This window comes from Homalodisca vitripennis, chromosome X (genome assembly GCF_021130785.1).
Source record: "Homalodisca vitripennis isolate AUS2020 chromosome X, UT_GWSS_2.1, whole genome shotgun sequence".
Classification (NCBI taxonomy): Eukaryota; Metazoa; Arthropoda; class Insecta; order Hemiptera; family Cicadellidae; genus Homalodisca; species Homalodisca vitripennis.
The window spans coordinates 113404211-113428112 of record NC_060215.1 but is presented as its reverse complement, the minus strand read 5'-3'; the positions used below and the strand labels follow the sequence as shown (position 1 = coordinate 113428112).

General features: G+C 34.0%; 1 protein-coding gene across 1 annotated transcript in view; it reads right to left on the bottom strand.

Moving 5' to 3' along the window:
* Positions 1-535: 535 nt before the first annotated feature.
* LOC124369797 (homeobox protein Hox-A1-like) overlaps positions 536-23902 on the bottom strand; it is a 101796-nt gene continuing 78429 nt past the window's right edge. Inside the window, exons 2-3 of the mRNA XM_046827898.1 lie at positions 7114-7307; positions 536-5318 (exon numbers count right to left, since the gene is read on the bottom strand). Of these exons, the coding sequence (XP_046683854.1) occupies positions 5073-5318; positions 7114-7307 (440 nt within the window). The 3' untranslated portion in view covers positions 536-5072. The remainder of the gene's footprint in view (positions 5319-7113; positions 7308-23902) is intronic.

Genomic DNA, 23902 nt, shown 5'->3' with positions numbered 1-23902 from the left:
TATAATCAACTTAAAATGGTGATTCATTTAAAGACTAAATTTAGAAACGCATCGTTCATTTAGTTTCATAATTAAGATAAATTTAAATTCTTCTTTAAAATATAATATCTCAAAATTTGCCGTGGGATGACCATAAAGTACTAGAGTAAATATTTATACTTGTAAGTATCGGGTATAAATTAAACTTTGTTCACTGTTGTAGTTTAAAACCATTTTAAAACCGGTAACGTAATCATAAAAATGTAAATTTGTCGAAAAATTATATTTGATTTTAATTATTAATAATTCATATCACGTTAGGTCTTTCTTTTAACTTATGAATTTGATTTCAAATTTTACTAAACAGATAAATTAAACTGAAAAGCACCTGCCAATATGAAGGATTCCGAATCATTTAAATAATAAACAAACACTTGCTATAAGATTTAAGTCTTATAAAACGCAAGTTGAACAATGCAGTATACAATACATTGAGAAAGATGGCACTGATATAAAAAAAGAACATTGTAGGAAAATCAATAAAAACTCAGAGAAATTTGCATAAGTTTGTACTTTATTGATACAACAAGGAAACTCCCTGAAGGACTTAGGAACAACATATCTTGGCTATACACATTAGAAGCCGGGTGGGCAGCTATGTCCAGTAGATTTCCCTGTGATATATTGATGATTAATTTTCAACTAATGTTAAATATACAAGCCTTCCATTAGATATAATTCGTTTTACATCCACAGTAGTGCTGTAGTTTAAAATGTAGTTAATACATTTCTCAAATTAATAATTTCTTGGTAGTCAGATTGGTTGGCACTGGATCCTTGGGATAATAACTTTGTTTTTTTTCTGCGTGATGTTTTGTTTGCTTTCATTGTAGCTAGCTTTCTAGGGCTCTAGGGACTCTAGTCAAAGCTGAAATAGAAGAACTTCAACCGAAATATAATAATTTCGTGAAGGGTTACTTAAAAATATAGAATGTGTTTGGTTTTTAAGGTAATCGTCCCAACATAAAAAATATAATGTCAAGTTACAGTGAAATGGATTAAAAACTCCAAATGAATAACTCAATTAAAACTATTTTCAGCTTTGACATTTAACAAAACCAGTAAACAACATTCTGAAGATGTATTTAATTTTTATTTTGATTTGAAATGGGCAATGTAACAGGAAATAAAATTGACCTTATAGACAGGTTTACTGCATAAATGAACATTTTAAGCATGGTATTGTTATGCAGTATAATGAAATATTTCTGTCATCAAAAATACTAATTAATTACTATAACATAAAAAGTAGCGTAAACTTAAAATTTGAAACCTAATGACTTGAGTGTTAAAACCATTCAGACAATACATTACATTATAAAATTGTGTCAAACAAATTGAAATAGAACGGTGTTGAAATAGTTGACGAGTGGGTAGCAGAGAATTTGATGACACCCTCAATTGCGATGTTATATAAATTATATCTTAGAGATAAGCAGAACCAAGGGATTTAGATAAAGGCCATAATCTAACAGGCTTCAGCATTTTACTTGTTTTAACACTTAAAATAACACGATATTCGTATGCAACTAGATCCATCCGACGGTAGATTATTGAGAGCTTAAACGTATACAGTTTAAGATACACGTGGGTACGTGAGTTTTAACGGAAGTGTGAAAGTGGAACTTCATATAATTTAAAAACTTCAAGTCCCTATTATTTAGTTAGGCAACTATATGGTGACAAGTAAACAGTACTAACACATTTCAACATTATTCCATATTGGCAAAATCACAAAACGAGGCGAATTTGCAACATGAACTTATAGAATAAATCAACCAAATTTTCTTATGGGCATTAGTAAATTATGATATTGCCACTATCGAACGACCTGCAAAGGTCAACTCGGTAAGCTATCTCACTCCAGCTCCCTGGAGAGTTCACTTGTGGCTGTTTTATACCTTCCGTCTGAACCTACAGTGAGTACAACAAAACATGTCCCTTATATCTGTTCAACCCCATGGATGTCAAGAAACGGCACAACACTAACAACAAATGTCGAGATATTTGGGTTAAAGGGTCGATCGTCAGGTCTAGTCTACTGCGGACGGTAACTTTTGGAGTGTTTGGAGCTTCCTTATTGTCAAAGTCTGTTGCTAGCCTAAACATGAGGGAATACCTTCCCCTACCTGCTTTGGCTGCAGAGGGTAGAACAGAGCTGGCCTCCCCTCCTTCTAAGGAGACATGATTGACATACAGAGTTTGCTATGCCTCCTCATGGGAATTGACAGAAGGCAGCATCAATGAAAATCCTGTCACTCCGGGAGCATAGGCAAAGGTCCTTTTAGGACATAGTACGATGAGTGAATAAAGCAATCTTACTACAGACACTGTTAAGAGCTTCTGAAGTAATGATTGTAATACAAGATGATATTATATCAATTTTTAAATTTGTAATTGTTTTACTGGCTTTTGAAATGATAAAATTAACGTTAGGTTAGGTTTCTTGATGATTCCCTCTACTACTTTTCAAAATCCATCTTTGTGGAAATCGCTTGTCCAAAACGTTACTGTTGATGAAGATAAGATACCGCTCTATTGATAGTGTAAAAACCTCAGTTTATTATATTTGTTGGAATATACAACTCATAATAACTTACAATATCAAAAGTACATTAGTACTATCCGGAGGCCATTTAAAAAAAATACTTATTCTTACCGAGAACCTAAAAACTACATTATTAGAAAGGACAGACTTTATTTGACTTACTGTGAAAATGACGTCATTATGACAATCGGTTCTTGTTTAATGCCTCCCAAAAGGAAGCAATGGTGGCGAGAAGTCTACTATGACCCTGTCTAGTTGTTATTACGCGATATAAGTCAGTTATGATTAGGTTTCTATAGATATGGTACTAATAGTACCAAAGTTAAAGATAATTTATGAGTGCTCACTTGATCTGAGCTTGAATTTGGGTACTATCGCGAGATATGTTTTTTTACGAGGTAGGCACCACCGAAGCCCGCACTGATGATCAGAGGCATTTCTGATCAGTACTTTCCCGACCTCAGATCACGTCCCTGATCGTCCTACTTTTCCGATGTCAGATCACGTTCTTTTTTCACTATATGTATAATAAATACCTACTTGTATCGCATAATAACAAGTAGTAGATTACACTCCTTCTCGCTGACATCGCTTCCTTTGGAAGGCAGAAAACCAGAACCGATCGCCTTAGACATGTAATTTTCACAGTAAGTGAAATAAAGTCCGTCCTTTCTAATAATGTCGTTTTTTTTCGGTCCCTGGTAACAAAACTCTAGAAAAATAGCGACCTATGTATAATACCAAAATACCCAAACAAATTATATAAAATACAAAGATTATCCAAATAAAAATTCTTTAATAATTGTCCTGCGTTGGGGAATAAAAGTTCCCTTTTCAGGCAAGTGAATTCCTGGATCCACCTTAATTGTGTACTTACCCAAGGGGCATGTAATTTTGAATGTTATTTCGCTGTAATTAAATTTTAGTATCATAGTTTTATGAAATTTCCTTTCTGTGTTTACAACATATCGACGGATGTCATTAAGTTTTAATATCTCGATAACGATATTCCGTAAATCATCGTACCCATAAAAAAAGATCGTGCCTATAACATCATTTAATGATATGTAAAAAAATTTGTTTTGGTTGAACTTGTTCATGTCGTAATTTCACAAAATAATTTTACTTTTGTCAATAAAGAACAATATTAAACATATTAACAACCATGTATATAGCTGTACATCTTAAATGCATACAAATGTTTCATAAATCTTTAATTACCTTTAATTTGACACCTAGGTCCTGGTTTTAACAGTTTTTAAAATGAAAACAGACAGTTTTGATAATCGGGACACCCACCTCGGCTAACTCATTATATGACTAATAAATACTATTTTAAGCCGATAAATTAATTCTGTTACATCAATATATTACAAATCACATTAAACCTATTTACACAGAACAGGTATCTTAGAGGTAATGCTATATATTATAATCCTATGTGAATCGATATAATATCTTTAATGGCTTCTGGGTAACCACTTACAAAGTTAAGATTATTTATACACTTATAGTATCATTCAATCCGGTCTCTTACCACAAAATTAAGAATTCTGTTCGGAAACTACCTACTCTCTCTCTCAGCGTGTTTTGTAAAATAAGGCAATATAAACTGTTCTTTACTATCTTGTTTATCTTACAGTAATAATAACATTTTCTTAAATCCGCATGACACAAAAACCAAGCAAATACAATAACCAATAAAAGGTCTAACTAAACTATCGAATTTACTATGAACACGGAGAAAATAAAATCAGATTTACTGGAAGTTGACTTTGGTATACTTGTTAGATGTAATGTAATTATTTTTTATTCAAATTTCACCTTATCTGCCAAAATATAGATGTTGCGTGTGGGCTTGCATTTGTTGCTTAGGTTTAATGCCAAATTCTCTACTGAATTATTATTATAAGAATAAGGAATAGTTCCAGTTACTTAATAAAGTTAATGACGGTAAAATATTTACCATAATACTCTGAAAACTAGATAAATCATTCTAATTTGCGTGAAAATCGTAAAATAAAATTCGCAAATCAATATTTATTAATAGCGGGTTCCAACGCTTTGAAGAAATATAAAAATTCGAAAAATATGTTCTAAAGTTTTCAAGATATGATCCTAAGCCTTCAGCAAATATTTTCGCACTTTCATCATGAATTTATGATTTTCAGCACTTTTTCTGAGATTGTTAGCATGTGATCTAAGGTTTCAGCATTGATAGACATCGGATAACATATTATGTGATTATGTAATAACCATTAATGGCATATTACCGTAATAATTGTTTCAAAATAATGATCACCAGCTATGGATTTTAAAGAAAGAGTTGTGTTTCACGCACATGTTGATAGGTCAACAGCAAGATATTCGAATATTCAAATTGAATTCGTCAATTATTTAGAATAATGAATAGTAAATCATTGAGGGTTTTCTAAAAGTCAGGTAGTCGACAGTAAACCTAAAGCAGATGGTAGTACTGGAGGGATCATGTGATCTGAGATTCCCTGCTGTCATCGTTGAGATGGTGGTGGTGGCCGGTGGGGGAGTTGCTGGTACTACTGGCTCCACTGAGGCTGATAGGTTCGGTGGGAACCAACCCTTCCTTCATCCGCTTCTTCTGCTTCATTCGGCGGTTCTGGAACCAAATCTTCACCTGGGTCTCGTTCAGTTGAAGAGCCGATGCGATCTCTATCCGGCGAGCCCGCGTCAAGTACTTGTTGAAGTGAAATTCCTGCAATGAACATCTAGTATTAAGGATAATAAGTATAAAAAATAATGTAGATTCGAAAAATTGTTTTGGTTATAGGTAATTAATTAAAAAATAAGGATAAAGTTCGAAATCCTTAGGAGAGAAAGTATACATTTCTGTATGGAATAACAGATTTATTTCAGAAATTACTGTCATATACTGGCACGGATACTATAACTTACTAAGCTCAATTCTACCAGGTTCACATAGTGGATTCATCGTATCATCTAAACAACCAAATCACAGATCAATCCGCAATTTCACGAGTATTAGGACATTTAACCTCATTGTTAATAATTCCCTAAATAGTTATAAAACGCTTTAGAATAGTTAATAATTTTGGAAAAGTCATTTACTTTCGCTTTTCTGTAAACCTGTTTGTAAATTCCATAAATACATGACATTTTCACCGTTTAAAATTAGTCTTTCTGTAAATTTGAGAAGAACCATACAGTTTTCTCTCGAAATAAAAATCTTTCTTCTGACGAATTCATTGTTTAAGATTTTGTGCTTTGACGGATTTTGCAGGACTGAAGAAATGTAGATGAAAACCATTAAAAATTTCGAACCGAATTACGAGGAGTTGAATTACTATGTACTATGAATTACTAATTACTATGTATTACGGTGTACTATCAATTTAATTCTAAAATTGCGGCGCGAGAACGTAACGCTCTAGTCTTATTTCTATTATCGTTTTCGATCGTGGGCTCAGGAATATCCAGTATTTATAGCTTTTTGGCTATAGTAGTTTAAAATGTTTGCATTAGCTGCAGACACTGCGACAATCGAAAGGCTGGAAATTATGTTACCATTAGTCAAACGCCCACAGTAAACCTTATGAGCGTTTGGTGGATTTATGGTTTCCAAAGAGTTAATGTTGAAATCATTCATCAGGATGCAGTAATGGCGATTATTAGTGATTCTTTCAGTAAGAATTTAAATTAAAAAAATAGTCTTTCGTTTCCACTGAAAAGCCAACTTTGAATTTTAAGTTCGAATTTTAATTACGACAGTTTTAACGTGTGTCATTTCTTGAATTAGACAGGTGACGTGAAACTTTACAAAAAAATTACACATTTGTGTGTGTTTACACATATGTCATGTAACAAATAGTCAGTCCTTTATAATTTATTGTTGGATGTTGTTTAGTTTATTAAAATCAAACTGTAATTTTAATACATCGTGTGTTAAAGCTTAAAATGTTATATTGTGGCATTTGATTGCAAATTAATTAAAAACCGCAAATATTTTAACCATCCGGACACATTTTGATCAATCAAGTAAATTATATATTATTCTGTGTGTAACTTTTGGATAACCGTAATGTTTTATGCTAGATATGTAGGATTCTATATGAAATCTTTTTATATATACCAACAAATTTGTATATTGAATAAAATTTATCTACAAGTACTGGGCAGTTCAAACTTTAATGTTTAACGACATGTATTTTAAACCATTTTCTGTGTAATAAATTAAATTTGATAAAGAATGAACATATTTTTAGGGAAACAACTTCAAACAGTAGTAGATATTGAATTAACAAATTAATCACAATATGTCGAATTTTACCAGAATCTACTGAAGTGTAACGTTTATCAGATTATATAATTACACGCACAGGTACCAATTTAGGTATCAGGATATTCTACGTATTACATAACATATTTTTACTGAACTAAAACAATTGTTAGAATGTAAACAATAAATAAATAAATATAAATATATATATATATATATTATACATGTTTTTTTTTTTTAATCAGATTATCACCTTCTCGAGTTCGGTTAGCTGTTTGTTTGTGAAATTTGTGCGGCCGCTGTTATTGAGGAGGCTGTTTGCGCCCATCAGAAGTGAAGTGTTTGACACTTGGTGGCCGAGGGCGAGGGGATTACCGATGGTCGAGTTCTGAAGGCCACTGCCGAAGTTCTGCAGAGGAAATTCTCCGTTGGAGCTTGGTTTTGGGGCTGTAACAAAACACACAGTAAACAGTAAAGTAAAAGTTACATCGTAATTATCAATTTAGGCAATTTTTTAAGTTGCCTATGATCTATACAGTTACATTTGCTAACATTGGTCCATCCAGTAGAATTACCACAAGTAGTTGTAGTCATTTTGAAGTATATTGCTTATTCTTTACTCTTTTGATGCTGATGGTGATATATATATATATATATATATATATATATATATATATATATATATATATATACAATTATGGTATATAATTACACAGACTTTTCTGCGTTGTATCTTACATCTTACATTCATTATTTTAATTATTCTTAAGAAGGGACAGTTTCTTCTTTTTAGATATACTTTAAAGACTGGGTTAATACCTTTAAGTCTAGGCCGGCTTTAAAGATTGTTAGAGCCGGTGGCTTTACAGTGTAAGGCGTCGGTCTCTTGATCTGAGTTAGTGATAACACAGGTTTAAATTCTAAGTGTGATCGTTGCACTTTTTTATCAGTACCATAGATCTCCAGTACTGTGTCGACTCTTTTCCTTACTGTGTTTGATAAGAACCTTGCAGAGGCCAGAAGCCCATGGAGACTGGCAGAATAACGCTAAAGAGGATATTTGCCTTTTCTTAACGAAGAAAAATAATCAGAGATACATGCGGGGAAACAACCGTTAATACATCGTGCACAATAAGATGTACAGTATTAATAGCACGTCCCCCGCAGGTTTTTAATTTGAGATTTTAAGACATACAGAGTGTCCCAAAAGAATCTAGACACATAGTACATCCAACACGTCATTCTACAGCTGGCAGCCACACTGACGATGCACGTGTGTCAGACACGAGCATTAACTGTCACCTGCTGACACTGCACCACTGACCTCAGACACAGCTGCACTGCTAGCTGTATACTTGCTTACAGTATCCTGCCTATTGCTTACCTTAAATAAACGGTATATTGATATGATGGTTTACCATTTGACTTACTTTAAATTGTAAAGGTGGTTCTAATTTTGACATTTGTTGTTCAAGTTCAATTCCAATCTTCTTTATTATCTCAAAATACATATATAATTACAATTTACCTCAAGCGGCGCGTGCGGGAGTTCAGTTGAATCATAATTACAATTATCTTAGTGTTCACTGTCCAATTCATATTTCCATAACATTGTCTTCACTTAAACCAAATTTATAAACTAGCCAAAAGCAGTGTAAATCCAATAAATGGTATACAACGAGATTATTATAATATTATTTAGAATAACGCAGCATTAACAGTTATATGTACAAAAACAATGTAATTACAAATTTACAAACAATAATAAATAAATATATAATGTAGGTGATAACAAGCAATTTAATTTTAATTTAATAACTAACACATTAAAATTCTAAGTAACTACAATCAATAAATAAATAGATAAAAATAAATAATGCAGTGATAACGATAATAAGAAATAAGTATTGCAGTGGTAAATAATAGAATCTGACATTCCCAAACCAAATAAATAAATAGTCTATGTATAAATAATACAAGTGTGCAACAAGTAGTATAAATAATATATGTTACTTTCTAACAGTACAACTTAAATACATTTTCAAGCAAATTCCTTTGCAAAGTTATTTGCTTGCAATGCACAAAAACAATGAAATAACAAGCAATACAAATTGACAAGAAATAACAAATAAATATTTATTGTAGGTGGTTTGAAATTTAATAAAATTTAATAAACTATAATTATAAACTATAATAACAAATAATTTAATAAACTATAATATATGAAATCTAATAACAAATAAATAAACATTCCAAGTGGCTACAAACAATAAATAAGTATTTAATAAATAATTCAGTAATAACAATACGTAATAAATATTGCATTGGTAAACAATACAGTTTAACATTTACAAACCAAATAAATAAATAGTCTAAATTGTAACAAGCAGTGTAAATAATATATATGGCTGTTATATAGTACAACTTCAACACATATTTAAACTAATTCTTTTGAAAAGTTAATAGCTTTGATTTTAACTTTATGTTTTTTATAATATAACCTCATTGCCAAAGAATCTAACAAGTCATTAAACAATTTTGGGCCAAGATAACAAAACTGATGTCTACTTGATTCCTTGGTAAAAAATGGTACCTCGAGTAAAAAAATAATTACTAGATATGGTAGTTCTATTTGATGGTTTTAGATTGAACATAAACAAACTCTTGTGGATATACGCAATTGAGGCGTACTTATAAATATGTGTGACAGTGAAAATATTGTGTTCTGTAAAAAGGTAGTTCATGCTTTCATTATATTTTACATTGTATATATCTCGCAATGCATGTCTTTGGCTCATTACACTAGGTTTTAGAACAGTGGCATGTGCACCTCCAAAATGCAATATCCCATACCTCATGGTACTCTCAAACCAAGACACATACACCTGCTTCAACTGGTCATTTCTAAGGAAATTTTTTAAATGGTAAAGTGCATACCATTTCCTTAACCTTTCTGTTACATAGTTTACATGTATATCCCATATGTATGTTGTGTAGATTCATTACCATAAAGCTTCATTTTCTTGTTACACCTCCTCTTGGTGAATACTCTAAAATTACTAGCCATCAGATGGGTGACATCTGAAAAGATAAAAGGACTTCGTCACTGGCCCGGTGAAATACCAGATAAATAAAAAACTGATAATATGAAAACAAAATTCTTTTTTGGAGGGGCAAATCTAGCAGTCGACTAAGTGAATATAAACTTTTATAACAATCCATTAGTCGAAAATCTTGGAAATAAAAATTTGTAATCTTGCACTGGAAGAGACCGATATAGCTATTAATTCTAAAAAGGACCATTGAAATAATAAATTGGCAGACGTTGACGCAATAGCAACTCCTATTTAAGTTTCTGACTCTCTTGCTGCCTTCGTAGACAAAATAAAAATCCTAAACTTTTGGAACCAGACTTGGAGACCACCATAACTATAGCAGCAATTATAGGAGATCTACTGCTCAATGGAAACATTAAGCATTTGAAATAATAAGCTCTAATCAAATAATTATCAAGAACAAATTGACAAGCTTGAAAACGAAAATCGGGCTCTTGTAAATAAGAACAATGCTCTGGTAAAGTACTTATTGAGGCTGAAAACCAGCTTCACACGGAGAGGCAACTCAGGGAGAAGCAGCTGTGTACAATTTTTGAAGGCCATGGCAATGAAAATTAAGTTAACATAAATAAATATGAAAAAAAAACATTAAATCAACAACAAAAACTTATAGAAAACCTTAAATTACAAAAATAGGAACTTTATAGTTGTAGAATACACTGGAATACATAATATTCCTTAGTCAGTAAAACAGCTGCTAGGCAGTAATTGTTTCTTTTTACGACTCGTGTTAAAAACTTATAAGTTACGGATTTGCTACTTTATTATGACGCAATGATGATAAATTATAGCCTGACTATAAAAAACAAACCAGTAATTTCCTCATTGCTCTTGCCTTACAAAGTCCAACAAACCAAGTGACTATATCTATGGCAAGCCCTCAAGTCTAATTAATGAATCGAGTGGCAGGATATTCAAAATCAGGTCCTTTCACTGTATCGGCGAATTAACAAAACAATTTGTTTCAAATATCTTTAATTTATAACAGATCAAACGGCGATCAAGTAGATCCTTTATCGAGGCTAAAACACAAGACGTTCATCAGATAAAGATGTCCCGAGGAAACAGAGGTGTGTCGAAACCGGCCGAGGTTGACAAGAGAGTTGGGTTACCTCATTATCTCGTGACGTCATCCATATTGACCGGCCGCCTTCATTACAGACTTTGTGACGTGACGGTGCTTGGTCTACCTCTCTTTCATATATACACCTTGATTGGAGGAGCTGTCGGGCAACATTAATTGGCTGATTAGTTCGCCTGGCTGCCGCTGCAAGTCGGAGCGCTGCCTGACAACCGAACCGGACTCTGGTCCTGTCGGAGCCGGATCAACATCGGGATCAGACTAAGAGACTAGATGAAGGATAGAGTAAACAACACATTGATAAAGAAGAACTTTACCCGAGTAGGCTAGTTATGTAGGTCAGTTTACTTTGAAGGATGTTTCTATTACTTACCAAAAATAATGTTCCTTAGAGCCCAAACCTTGAGTCGGAGTAAAAAATGTTCTTTATAGAAGCCTAAGAGACAGTGACTGTCCTAATATATACTGGTTACTTGATGTTTATGCATTATTTACCTCTCTTTAAATAATAATGCAGTTTAACATATTCGAATACTGGCATTAAAACTTTAAGGAAAATCAAGGAAATCAAGAAATTACGAGGTCAATGAACATTGTAAAATTAACAAAATGGACTGTTTCCACGCTATGAAAAGTTGTAAAAAAGTTATGACAAACAATAAATTTAGCAGCGAGACCGAACAATTAGGTCACATAACTCATGAACAAACTACAAGCAAATAGTACTCAGTTTTCCACCGTGGTGTAGATGGTACCTGTGGTAGGGAGGAGAGGGGAGGGGTGACAGGTAAGTGACTGACAGACCCGACGCTGGGGTTTGTAGATCAGCTGATAAGGTGACGGGCACTTCCGTGATAACAAACCGGAAGTCGCGTGTCCGCGCGCTTATCCGCCAACTGGACTAACTTAGGGCTCAACTCTGGCGACAATATTCCTTCTCCCCCAGGCCTGGTCGCATTTTAACTGATTTTATTTTGACTTTTGATTCGGTACTCCATGTTTAGAAACTATTCGCACAAATAGCCGGCATTTACGAATGTAAATGATATAGTTTTGAGTACTGAATAATCTGAGTATTTAGCACTAAATCATAGCAATATTTTATTTGAGAATACCAGCAACTATAAAAAGTATGTTCACGTTGGATGAAATCTAAAAAATCGTTTATTTAGTTAATTATAAATACACAAGAATCAATAAACTATTCTTTATGTTATAATAATATAGACTATTTCTATATTTTTTTTGTTAATCAAGATTTACTTCTCCTGTATCTTGATTGGAGTTTGAGGTTCGAATTACTGAACCAAATTTACCAAAATACTTACTATGATAAAGTGTTAATAAAGTTGTTATGGTCCCATAACATCCATATTATCTATGGTTTCTCCACGAGCTAATAATTAAAATAACTTTTTAAAACTGACAATACTTATTTATATTTGTGTGAGGTGGACCACTTAAACATGGGATCCTTAAACGGCACACTTATTAGCTACCGACCTTACATCTGAGACTCGTATTTTAACATGGGGATAGAGTTTAAAAGTGTCATAATTAGAAACTAGCCTCAAAACCATAAATGCTCTGCTTCAGAAACTGACATTTTAATGCCTCAATGCTAATTTTTAAAATACTCATACCTGTTAAACCTAATTTCTTATAGCTTCTTTTATTTAGTATAAATGTTTCCATAAACAAAGTCGATATTGAATATTAATGATGAACTTTTAGCATGGCGTAGTTTTAGCTTTTGCGTGCTTTATCTTTCTAAACTATGTGGCTAATATACTGAGGAAGAGACGATGGTGGACCCGCAACTTTCTTGAAGATAGTTCGCACTGTGGTAAAAACTTACCATCAGACTTACGATTAGAAGATACTGCAGGTTTCAAAATCTTTATAAGAATGGCCCCTGTAGATTTTAAGATTATGTTACGGTTTGTTGGGCTAAAGATAACAAAGTATACACACTACAGAGCTTCAGTTTCAGCCATGATTCGACTTGCTGTAACTATCAGGTACCTGGGAAGTGGTGATTTTTTGGGGGTTTTATCCGGTCTCTTGGCAAACGACACATCCACACATGCAGGCTCAATATAAAATACTTGAGTCTTAGCGCCGTGTTTCCCATTAGTTCGCATATCCAGAAACACAATCAAATCAAACCTTTAATTGCTCGCAACAATTTCTTCACATTGTATGGCAAACGTCATAATTATTTCTAAATTTTAAACTCTCATACAACACAACTACCACATTCAAACTTACATAATTTTTCATACATTCCAGTCTCATTCATCCTTCGCCAATTTCAACCACTTACAGCACTGGAGTCAGTTATCGAATTGGGCGGTCTCCCAGTTAAACGCCAGAAACTCGTCAACGCTATAGAATACCTTTGACACCAGAAAACGCTTAAGACGAGCTTTTGACGCCTTGGGCGTTTGGGCGTTTTTCATAGAATTTGGCAATCTTTTGATGAAGTGAACACCTGCCTGCGAAGGCAAGTGCTCATAAACTACCGTTCTGTGTCTTCCAGTTCGGTAGTTATCTCTGCCTCTAGTCCCATACCCGTGTATGTCACGTCCCCTGGTAAGGGCACATTTAGACAAACAGAACAAAGATGTTTCTAAAATGTAGAGACTGGGCAAAGTCAACAGTTTCAAATTTTTGAATGCTGTCCTGCACGACTCTCTGAAATTCAACTTTGCGATAATACGAGTCGCTTTTTTTGTAATTTGAACACCCTCAGGAAATTATTGCCTGCACAGGCCCCCCACAACACCACCCCATAGGAAAGGTGAGAGTGAATTAGCCCATAATATGCCGCAATCAATACCTGACTGGAGCAATACCGGGCCAAGGACCTCAAAACATATATTCCTGAGGACAGTTTGGTACACACATGGTCAATGTGGTTATTCCATGTCAACCCTCGATCGAGGAGTATTCCAAGGAATTTTGCGGAGTAGACTTCTTCCAATATGGAATCTGCCAACATGACAGCTGACCCAAATTGGGAGTCCACTGGGCGCAGCACGTTGGATTTCGAAGAATTTATTTGAAGGTTGAGGCTGTTGAAACATTGAACACAACTGTTGATATCGACAAAGGTTTGTAGTTCCAAACCTTCTTGTAAGTTATCTCTGAAAAAGAGAGTCGTGTCATCAGCATACTGCACGATTTTCCCCGATGAATGTACGTCGTTGGCATACAACAGGAAAAGGATTGGGCTGAGTATAGATCTCTGGGGAACTCCATAGCTCAGTTGCATTGGTTTGGAAAATTGGTTTGAGATCTGAACCACTTGAGCTCTCTGACTTAAAAATGATTTAAGCCATAAGAGCGGCACGCCTCTGATGCCATGAGATTGTAGTCTGTCAAGCAGTATTTCATGGTCAACGCAGTCGAATGCTGTAGAAAGGTCAAGGAACACGCTTAATGTATGATCCTGCCGTTCTAGCCCCTCTACAACCATATCAACCAGACTCACCACTGCGTCTATTGTTGATTTATTTTTCCTGAATCCAAATTGGTGTTCAGAAAGCAATTGGTAGTCTAAGATTGTCTTGTAAAACTGAGTCAGTCAGAAATAGCAGCTCTTCATGATTCTGATAACACTCGTTAGCAGGAAATCACTGTGGCAGTTTGACAGATCATGACAGATGCAAAATAAACAATATGTTTCTTGCATTATTGTCTGTCGGACAATATCGGCGGACAGTCGGACGATTAGTTGCAGACATCGCCAGGTACAAAATGAAACACCGTGGAGATCGTTGGCAGACAATGTTTCCGCAGCTAACTAGCGTGAACTCTTAGTCTAAGATTGTCTTGTAAAACTGAGTCAGTCAGAAATAGCAGCTCTTCATGATTCTGATAACACTCGTTAGCAGGAAATCACTGTGGCAATTTGTCAGATCATGACAGATGCAAAATAAACAATATGTTTCTTGCAATATATCTATTTGTGGACGACGTTTTATATGATAGTGCATATTCCACTTAATTTAAAGTTAGTTCACCGTAAAAGTAAAATTGGCAGACCTTCAAGACTTACGTTTTTATATTCGCCAACTGAGAATGTACATTGGTAGCGTGGCAGAAACGGATGGTGGATTACAAATATCATACCTTAAGTTTCATGTTCATTGTGCAATTTCAAAAGTTGATATTACGGTATTACTAAATTTGAACGTAATACTTTGGGATACAAAGTATGCACGTATATTATCTGCACAAAGGTTACAATGGTTTAAATTCAACATACTATCTAAACAGGTGTATTTATTACCATCAATCTCAAAAGTCAGGCATTTATATCAAATATTAAAATTATAAGTCTTGATCTTTTAAAGATTATAACAATTGACAAATACTCGTACAAGAGGTAAATACACTATTATATTGAAGATCACCATACTACGATTAATCGAAGTTTTCCATTTCATATCATGTCAAAACATTTTTCAATTTCAAGAGTTTCAGTTCACAACACGTCGAAACATTAATTACTATACACTTACATTCTTGAAATATTTTATAGAGGTGGAGAGCCGTATTCAGTCAACAGATGTTCGTATCTTCTGTAGCAGTTTCGGAACAGGAAAACTTAGATGACAGGCCATTATGATACCGGCAGTGTAAGTTTAAGAAATAAGATATTACAATCTCTTGACGTTTTTAGTTCAGCTGCAATGGAAACTGGTGGATGACGTATGGTCACTGACTAGGTTGCAGCACTTTTATGGGCATTAATTAAGAAATATCCATTACAGATATATTGAAATTGTTTCTCCTTCTGAATACATTCAAGTACAATCTAATAACTGTTCTTGATGTAGTGCAACTAATTGTCCACGACTGAATAATTAAGACAAAACACTGAGGACTGTCTGTCACATTTAAGGGTGTGCACCTTCGTGTTAAGTTAGTCTCAACAAAAGTCATCCGTAACAATTTAAAGTGGTCTCCGCAGAAGGCAAAATTACGGTTTGACTACGGCAGGAGGGTGGCCAAGACAGATCTGCAGATTCATTCATTAAAAGCCACCAGCCCTATCTGTCTTGTCTTTAGATGGTGTAGTGGGGGGGGGGGGGGAGGGGTGTCGGTGGCGATTCTGTAAACTGGCCGCAACTTTGTGGGGCGACCGGTGTAGACCACCCCGTGTCCTTGGGGAGCAGGATGGGATTCTACAACCATATAAACAGTATATTCCACTCTTCTTGACGAGGGTTGCTTAAACTGAATGTCAGTAAAGAATCGCCTGAAACGGTTTCAGGAATAATACTGAAAGTTGCAATGCAATTGTTTTGTAATTTAAGCTTATTAAATTTGTTTTTATAAATAAAACATAAAAACATATTATGTATTAAACATAACAACATACATATTGAACAAGCATATATATTGAACAACATATATATTGAACAAGCATAATCTTAAGGAAACACCAGAGGTCAAAATGGAGTCTTAAATGAAACAATAAGTTTGTGTATAGTAGGTCTTTGTTAGATTCCATTATTTGCACCAGGCCTTAAACGTTTTTCTAGGAAGTTTATAATATTATTTAACTCTCTTAGACAATCGTGATCAGACCAATTAAAATTAGGCGTTAGGTATTATCTCGTGGATGTTATGTGCTCGTCAAGATCAGTGACAAATACGGCAGCACCAAGGAGATATTAGTGTCAGCCTCTTCTGAATAAAATTGGAAATTACTTTCTAATCTTATTCAAACAATCATAAAGATCGTTTTTTTTTGTTTGTAATTCCTCCATTTTAGTTAAAGTAGTGTTCGAAAAAGTTTATGTGCTGATGGAAGATAACCGAATTCTACCTAGGTCTCTTAAAAACATGCATCTCAAATTTAACCTCTAAACGTTTATTCTTTACAAAATGACAGTGGCTTGAAATTAAAAAGTTGAATTTGTTGAAAGAGACACAATTTCTTGAATTTAGTGGACCGCAAGTGGACCGCATTTTTAAGAGAACCTACTATGCTCCCATGTAGTAATTTCTTTTTGTTTCCTGAGGGTTTTTTTTCCGGCAGGAGACACACGTTTGATTTTTGTATATTTCGTGTGAGCAAAAATAGATGGTTTCATTATTCACAACTAAGTATTTGTCTGTGGTAAACAATTCAATTGTAAATAAACAAATGACCATAGGTGAAATATTGAAAGTTATATTCAATACCTGTTCTAGCATTTAACATTATCTGCCGGGTATACTACTTTATGTAATACGTTTATCGTTCAATGAAAATGTACCTTCAATATACTCCAGATTCCTTTTACGATTTGATTCCTTTCAGGCTTGAACTGAAATTGTTTTAAAGCATATACTTACATATCTGCAGGATATTATGAAATGTAGTGAAATTAGTAAAAGCCTTTTTAATTTTTTCATTATCGAAAGAAAATTCCAACCGGATAAATTTAAATTAATATTTTATTTTTGTGGCAAATGGATAAATTATGAGGAAATTTGACCCTACTATCTCTTCTTAAAAACATCGACTTAGGCCAACAATGGCAAGCTCCAAGTTGTGAAAATGAATTGTGTTCAATAATAATTTACAATTTTAATTTATACATTTAGACTATAATTTAGTTTGTACTCCTCGTCATTTTCGAATATCTTGGATAGATGCTCTACTATTCCTTTTATTCCTAATATGACTACTTGTAATTGCTATTGTTAAATAGTGTTGCTCCTATTGTAATATAGGTAATATTGCTATTTATTTTGTAATTAGTTATTCTTTACCTTTGTTATTAAATATTTGTAGGCTTGTGGTATTTTAAATGTTAAAGTTGACATTGTAAATTATCCTGTCATATTTGTTAATATTATTTATCACTGTATTTGAATTAATTATTATTTGCGCATATAATGGTATTGTACAATGTTTCGATCCGGCTTGTCTATATGTGTAATGGCTGTAATATGATATGATAATATGATGTACTGTAAGCTGTAGATATTCCACATTTCCTAATTTGACATATTTGAAAAATGTAAGTGTCCTTCCACCTAGTACAATTTTGAAATAGAATAGTTTATCCACACAAAAGATAAGAAATAATTTAAAACAACGTTTAAAGCAGTATTTCATTGAGTATCCGTATAGTATTGTAATGTTACAACTGAGCGCGTTTATTACTGTAACGTATTGTAGAGTGGATAGTGAGACAGACTGTAGAAGGCAATGGCCAGGAAGGGAACAGCTGACTGTGCCAATAATCAGCTGTTAGTTCAGTCTGACCAGTCAGATGTTGTGATTCATCATGTCACACACAGACCGCGCCACCTGCTCACTGTCGCTGTCCGGCAAAGTACATTTGAGATTCTGCACTAATAAAGCCTCAATTCTACGATATAGGCAAGTAATAAAATACTTTATAATTATTATCTGAAAGTAAGAAACATCCCTGCTTCACTAATGTAGAACTTTTGCTAGGTTATCTGTGACCTGCGGTCATGGTCGTAGTTAAAAACATAACCTAAAATTCCTTTGTGGTGTTTTAGTCACCTTTCACAGGATAAATGAATCGCGACATTAACAGCATATAGAGTTCAATGTTTTGATTCCTAATCTGGGACTTCAAATCCTTTATAACAAAAGAGCGTCATAACATTTAGATAATAAATGTCACTTAGAGTATCGGTTTTTTTATTGGGTCCAACGAGTTCTCAATTCACTGATGATTGAAGCAAATATAGTTCAAAATAGCGTAAACAGGACATTCAACAGGGCTGGGGGGAGGGGGTTACCGTCACTATTTACACATGGACGATGTAAGAACCCCAGTAGCCTACACTTATGCGTTACATAACTTAGCTGGTCGAAAATGTTTTATTATACCTCATGGAGACCCATAACTCCCCCTTGGCTACGCCACTCTTAATTAAATATGCATAGTGAACAACCGAAAACAGGTTTATGGGTTCATGAATAACTATCATAGTTTTTCTGACTATTAAGATCAACAATATATGTTAAATTCTGAATTTATGAACAAGATTTATTCATAAATATGTTTTTACTTAGTACGAAAGGGAGGGAAGAGGCAAAAGAGTTCAGCCCACTTTCGGGTTAAAATTCCAGGAGTTACATTAAGAAAGACAATGTCTTTGAACTATTCATTGAGTCTCGAGTGAATGTGTGTCAAGAGTTTTAAAATTTCTCGTTCTTAAATAATCAGTTGTGACGACAACAAACCCATTGTTAGCCTTGTTTGTATTTGAAAGCATAATAACATTACGCGCATTATTCGTAGTTATGTAAGGCTAAAAATGCGACAATTGACTGCCACCCAAAGCTATAATAGTTACGAAGTGATGATGCCTGACGAACTGCCTGATGCCCAGACTGGAGAGAATGAACTCAAGCGATGCCACTGCTCAGGAACCAAGAGCACAGACATCACACCCGAACTAACGGAGTTGAGGAAATGTCGCATTTTGTAGTCTTTTAATATTTTAGGAATGTTTTAAACCTAAGGAAGAGGTTGGATTTCAATCCTCGAAAAGTAATTTTTGCAAGCAACATATTGCGATGGCAAATTTTATTCTCCTTCCAAATTATCCATCGTCAATAACGCATTTTATCAAAGCATCGTTATGTGTCATAAAATTCTGAAGCACAACGCGTCGAGAGGTGATAACATAATATTTTATTTTTAAATTGTAAAGTTTAAAAGTAAAACCGTCAATTCATATCGAACAACTAGAAGATGGAAGCCCATCACACAACCCAACATGCACCTCGCAATAGAAGGCGTAACGCTAACTTTAATTCATGTAGAGGTTTGATATGAATATGAGTACAGATAACGTTAAGTTTTTGTAACTCATAATGTTATTTTTCAACATCCTCATTTTTAGAATACCAATGTGATTCTTGCGAATGTCAGTCAGCCACATGTTACAACGGGACTGACGGGGTTAAGCCGTGAGTAATTTTAATAACTTAAATGATAAATACTACATGTTTAGTTTAGTTATGTTGTTTACTACATGTAAATAAACACTAATTGAAAAAAATAATCCATTTCTTCCTTATTTGTTTAGTTGCTCATGTGTTTTCAGATAATTAAAGCACACATTTTATTTTGATATATCGTAAAGTATTAGAAATATTCAAATGTACAAAGTTTTTCGTTTTTACAAAATTTATATTCAATGGTGCTTCCAATCCTACTCGTACGAGTGCAGAGTTTGACAATCAGATTCTTTTGTCCTGATTTTCAGTGCAAAACGATGCTTCATGTTTAAGTGCATGTTGTAAAGAATCGAATGCGCGACCCTGAGCTTTATTCTTTAAGAACGTTGATAAACCTCAAAAACTTCCAAGTCCTTATTTTTGGTCGTAGGTTTATAGAAGATTAGAATTCAATCTTATTTAAAAATATATAGTTAATACGCATCAAAACGCTTTCTAGTTCTTTTAAATTGTATGCTTTCTGAATTTTTAAAAGGGGAAATAGCTACGAACTTTTGATTTAATAATTTTACTAACCAAGTCACATATCGAAAACCTAAACACAATTTGGAGTGTATTAATTAAAACTTCAAAATGACTCAGACATGATCGCGTAAAATTGTTTGAGATCTAACACTGCCCTTAGGAGGCTAAAACGTAGATGACCGTCATATAGTTGGATCTTAAGTGAATGATCTAAAGCGTCGGCAATGAGTTTGAGTTAGACATAGCCACTATACAGCACTATCAACCTTGTACTGTATTCTCTTATATCGTTTATAAGACCATGCCACAATCCTGTTCGTATTTAAATAGGAGGCCGAAGTCTATTTTTGTGAAAGTAATTCACGCAATATTTTGACTGCCTTCAATGTTTAACAATTTTTGAGCTTTCTACATTTTTGATATCTGTCTCAGTGTTTATAGTTGGGTACTGTTGTGTTGCTATTTAAAAGATCTACATTTTTAAGTAGTAAATAAACCGACATAGCGGAGTACTAAAGGGCTCGACAACACGTGAGCAAGTCCTTCTGTACTTTGCAGCCCTTGGCCCTTTTGACCCCAAGACCAAAAGAGTTGGACCATAAGGAATATTTCAAGTTTCGATGACCTTCTAACTAGAGTTATCGCACTGAGGGGAGAGAGATGGGTAGACCGACAGAAAATGACACGATTTTAGAAAGAACCTGCCTAGTCCTTAATAAAGGAATATAGATGTATTATGGTGTTTGAGTCTTTATTCTGAGTAACTGTATGTATTGTGTTTCTAATTAGTTCAGTATTTTTTAATCTTTTAAGATTAAATAGACGCCTGGATTTGTTCTATCAAATTTATTTACGGTCGGTGTTACCTAAGAATCCATTATTATCTGCGCTGTCACGCCCTTTGTAAAAGGACCGAGCGTTATCGCCTAATCTTCACCTATTAGGACGGCACATGGCCCTTTGAGTACAAATCCCTTAAAAGGGCCGGTTACTCAAGGACTGATAACCTGAGAGAATCCTAGGTGTTGCATTTTAAGAGAGAACGTTAACTTCAGGTCGGAGAAGAAATGCTAAGTGTGAAGTGAAAATTGAGTTCAGTAATGGAGTAGGTTTCATGTATGACTTGAAATTATCACACTTTCGTGTTTTACGGTAGGTCTGTTTAGCGTATGTGTGTGTGTGTAAATGTAATAAAAAATACTATATAGTATTTTATTTAAATTTGTAAATTAAATTTTTGGTAGCGTTAAGTTTTACTTATTTAATGTGTGTTTTATATTGAGCATAATCATGACTTCGCAAAAAATAATTCCTGGGCTTTGACTGTTTGTATTTAGTAATAAATTAATGTACATTACTTGCTTTGCTTATCCATGACTATCTATTAATGACTTACTTTACATTCTTGTAATTTACGTCCGTGTCATTAATTATTTGACCATTATTATTAAGAACCGCTAATAAATACAATCAAGATAGTAAAGGCAGGAATCTTGATCTTTCCTCAGCCCTATAGGAACAAGGATAAGTTTCTCACATTCTTACTATCTTGTTTTAAGGCGCAGTATTATAGGTTGGTCTCATTTAAAAGACGATTAATATGCATCTAAATCTTTTTTAATTTCATAAAACTTTTTTATTTATTAGTGAAATTATTTTTAAACTTTTTAACCTGAGCATTTAAATATTAAAAAGTATAAACTTTACTGGAAAACTGAAACGCATTTGGATGCGGATTAGTCGTATATTCCAAATGAACATTTCAAGAACAAAAAATAAGGGCTTAAAAGAGTTTGAAGGTTAAAATTATTCTTATGGGGTGAAAACCAAGGCCGATGCACTACAGCCAACGCATAATGAAACAAATCATACAAAAATTACACTTACAAATTTAACAGTTGATCTGAAATATCGTACAACGTATACATCAGCGCGTAAATGTTTCAGCTACTTGTGGAACTTTATTTATTTTGATGACTAACCAATTTAATTTAAAATAAAGTTGGCACTAAGTATTAACATCGCTCCAACCACAACATTACTGGGAAGGGCAAAAAGGGCACAGGTTTAATGATAGACTCCCTTGTACTGATGCACGCTCGCCAGATTGCTGTAATTAACGCTGTTACTGGCAGCCCATTTAATTACTAAGAGAGTTAACTTTTGGCTACCATGACTTTATCTAGAATTAAAATCTGCCGAGGAAATTACTTCACGAAAACTGAAGATCACATTACAGTTTTCCAGCAAGTGTTTTGCTCAAATGAACTATAGCATTTGATTGTATAGAGAAACATATTCGAAGAAATAAAATTATTGAAACAGACTTTGTTCCTATAGTGCTATTAATTCAGATTCGAACAGATAAACGTCAATGTTAGATCATGTATACTTCAATTATTTTGGAGTATGCTCAACCAGGCTTTAATAATAGAAATTGAGGTTTATTTAATATAAATCTCAAAGTAACTGGAAAAAAAATCACAGTCCTCATCATAAATTGTGAGCGCCAGTATTTGTATCACGTTAGTTATACCTGCCGAATACATAACAAAATGACGAAATTATCATAGTCAAAATAGTCTGCAAATACCCAAATCGTACTTAGCGCATACTATTTTATTACTTGATCAACGGACTAACTCACTCCTTATTGCACACAGCTGTCCTGATAATATACTCGTACTTTATGCAAATTCCTTTTCATCACGTTTTAACGATTATTGGCTGTAGTTGGTGTCATTGCTATTAGTTTTTATATTTTTGTAACTGCATGGAATTAATTAAATTAAAGTCTCTAATGGCTCCTTACCATTTTGGCCTTTGAAATCTGAAAATAGTTTCAAACATTAAATTATTTTGCTTACGCTTTGTAATAGACAATGTAATAATTCGCGTGAGTCACTTTATCATTTTATTACATTACACTATTAGGTTTCTTCCGGAACGTGATCATAATTACCGTTATATTCAAATCCATCAAAGCTATTAAAATAAAATATTAAAGTGTCTTAAGATGGTGTACAAAAATATTGTCGATGGATGAAGGTAAAATATCGACTCATTTTCCAAGGGTCTACTGAATGAGAGGAAAGGGCAAATGGGTTCTACAGATAACTCCGACACGGACAACACTCCAGCACTGTCCATGAATAATTGTCGGGAGCCAGACGCCGGAAAAAGTGTAAAAATGAAGAAGAGCCTGGAGGTCTGTTCAGTGATATCCACGAGTCACTCACTACCCGGAGAGGGCACAAAAAGCGAGAAGCGTGTGACACCGGTGGTGCCGGTACGCTGGCCGGTGGCGCCGGTGTATGATACGTCATGGACACCGGTGTAGTTGGCGCCAACAGACATCGGACATCGC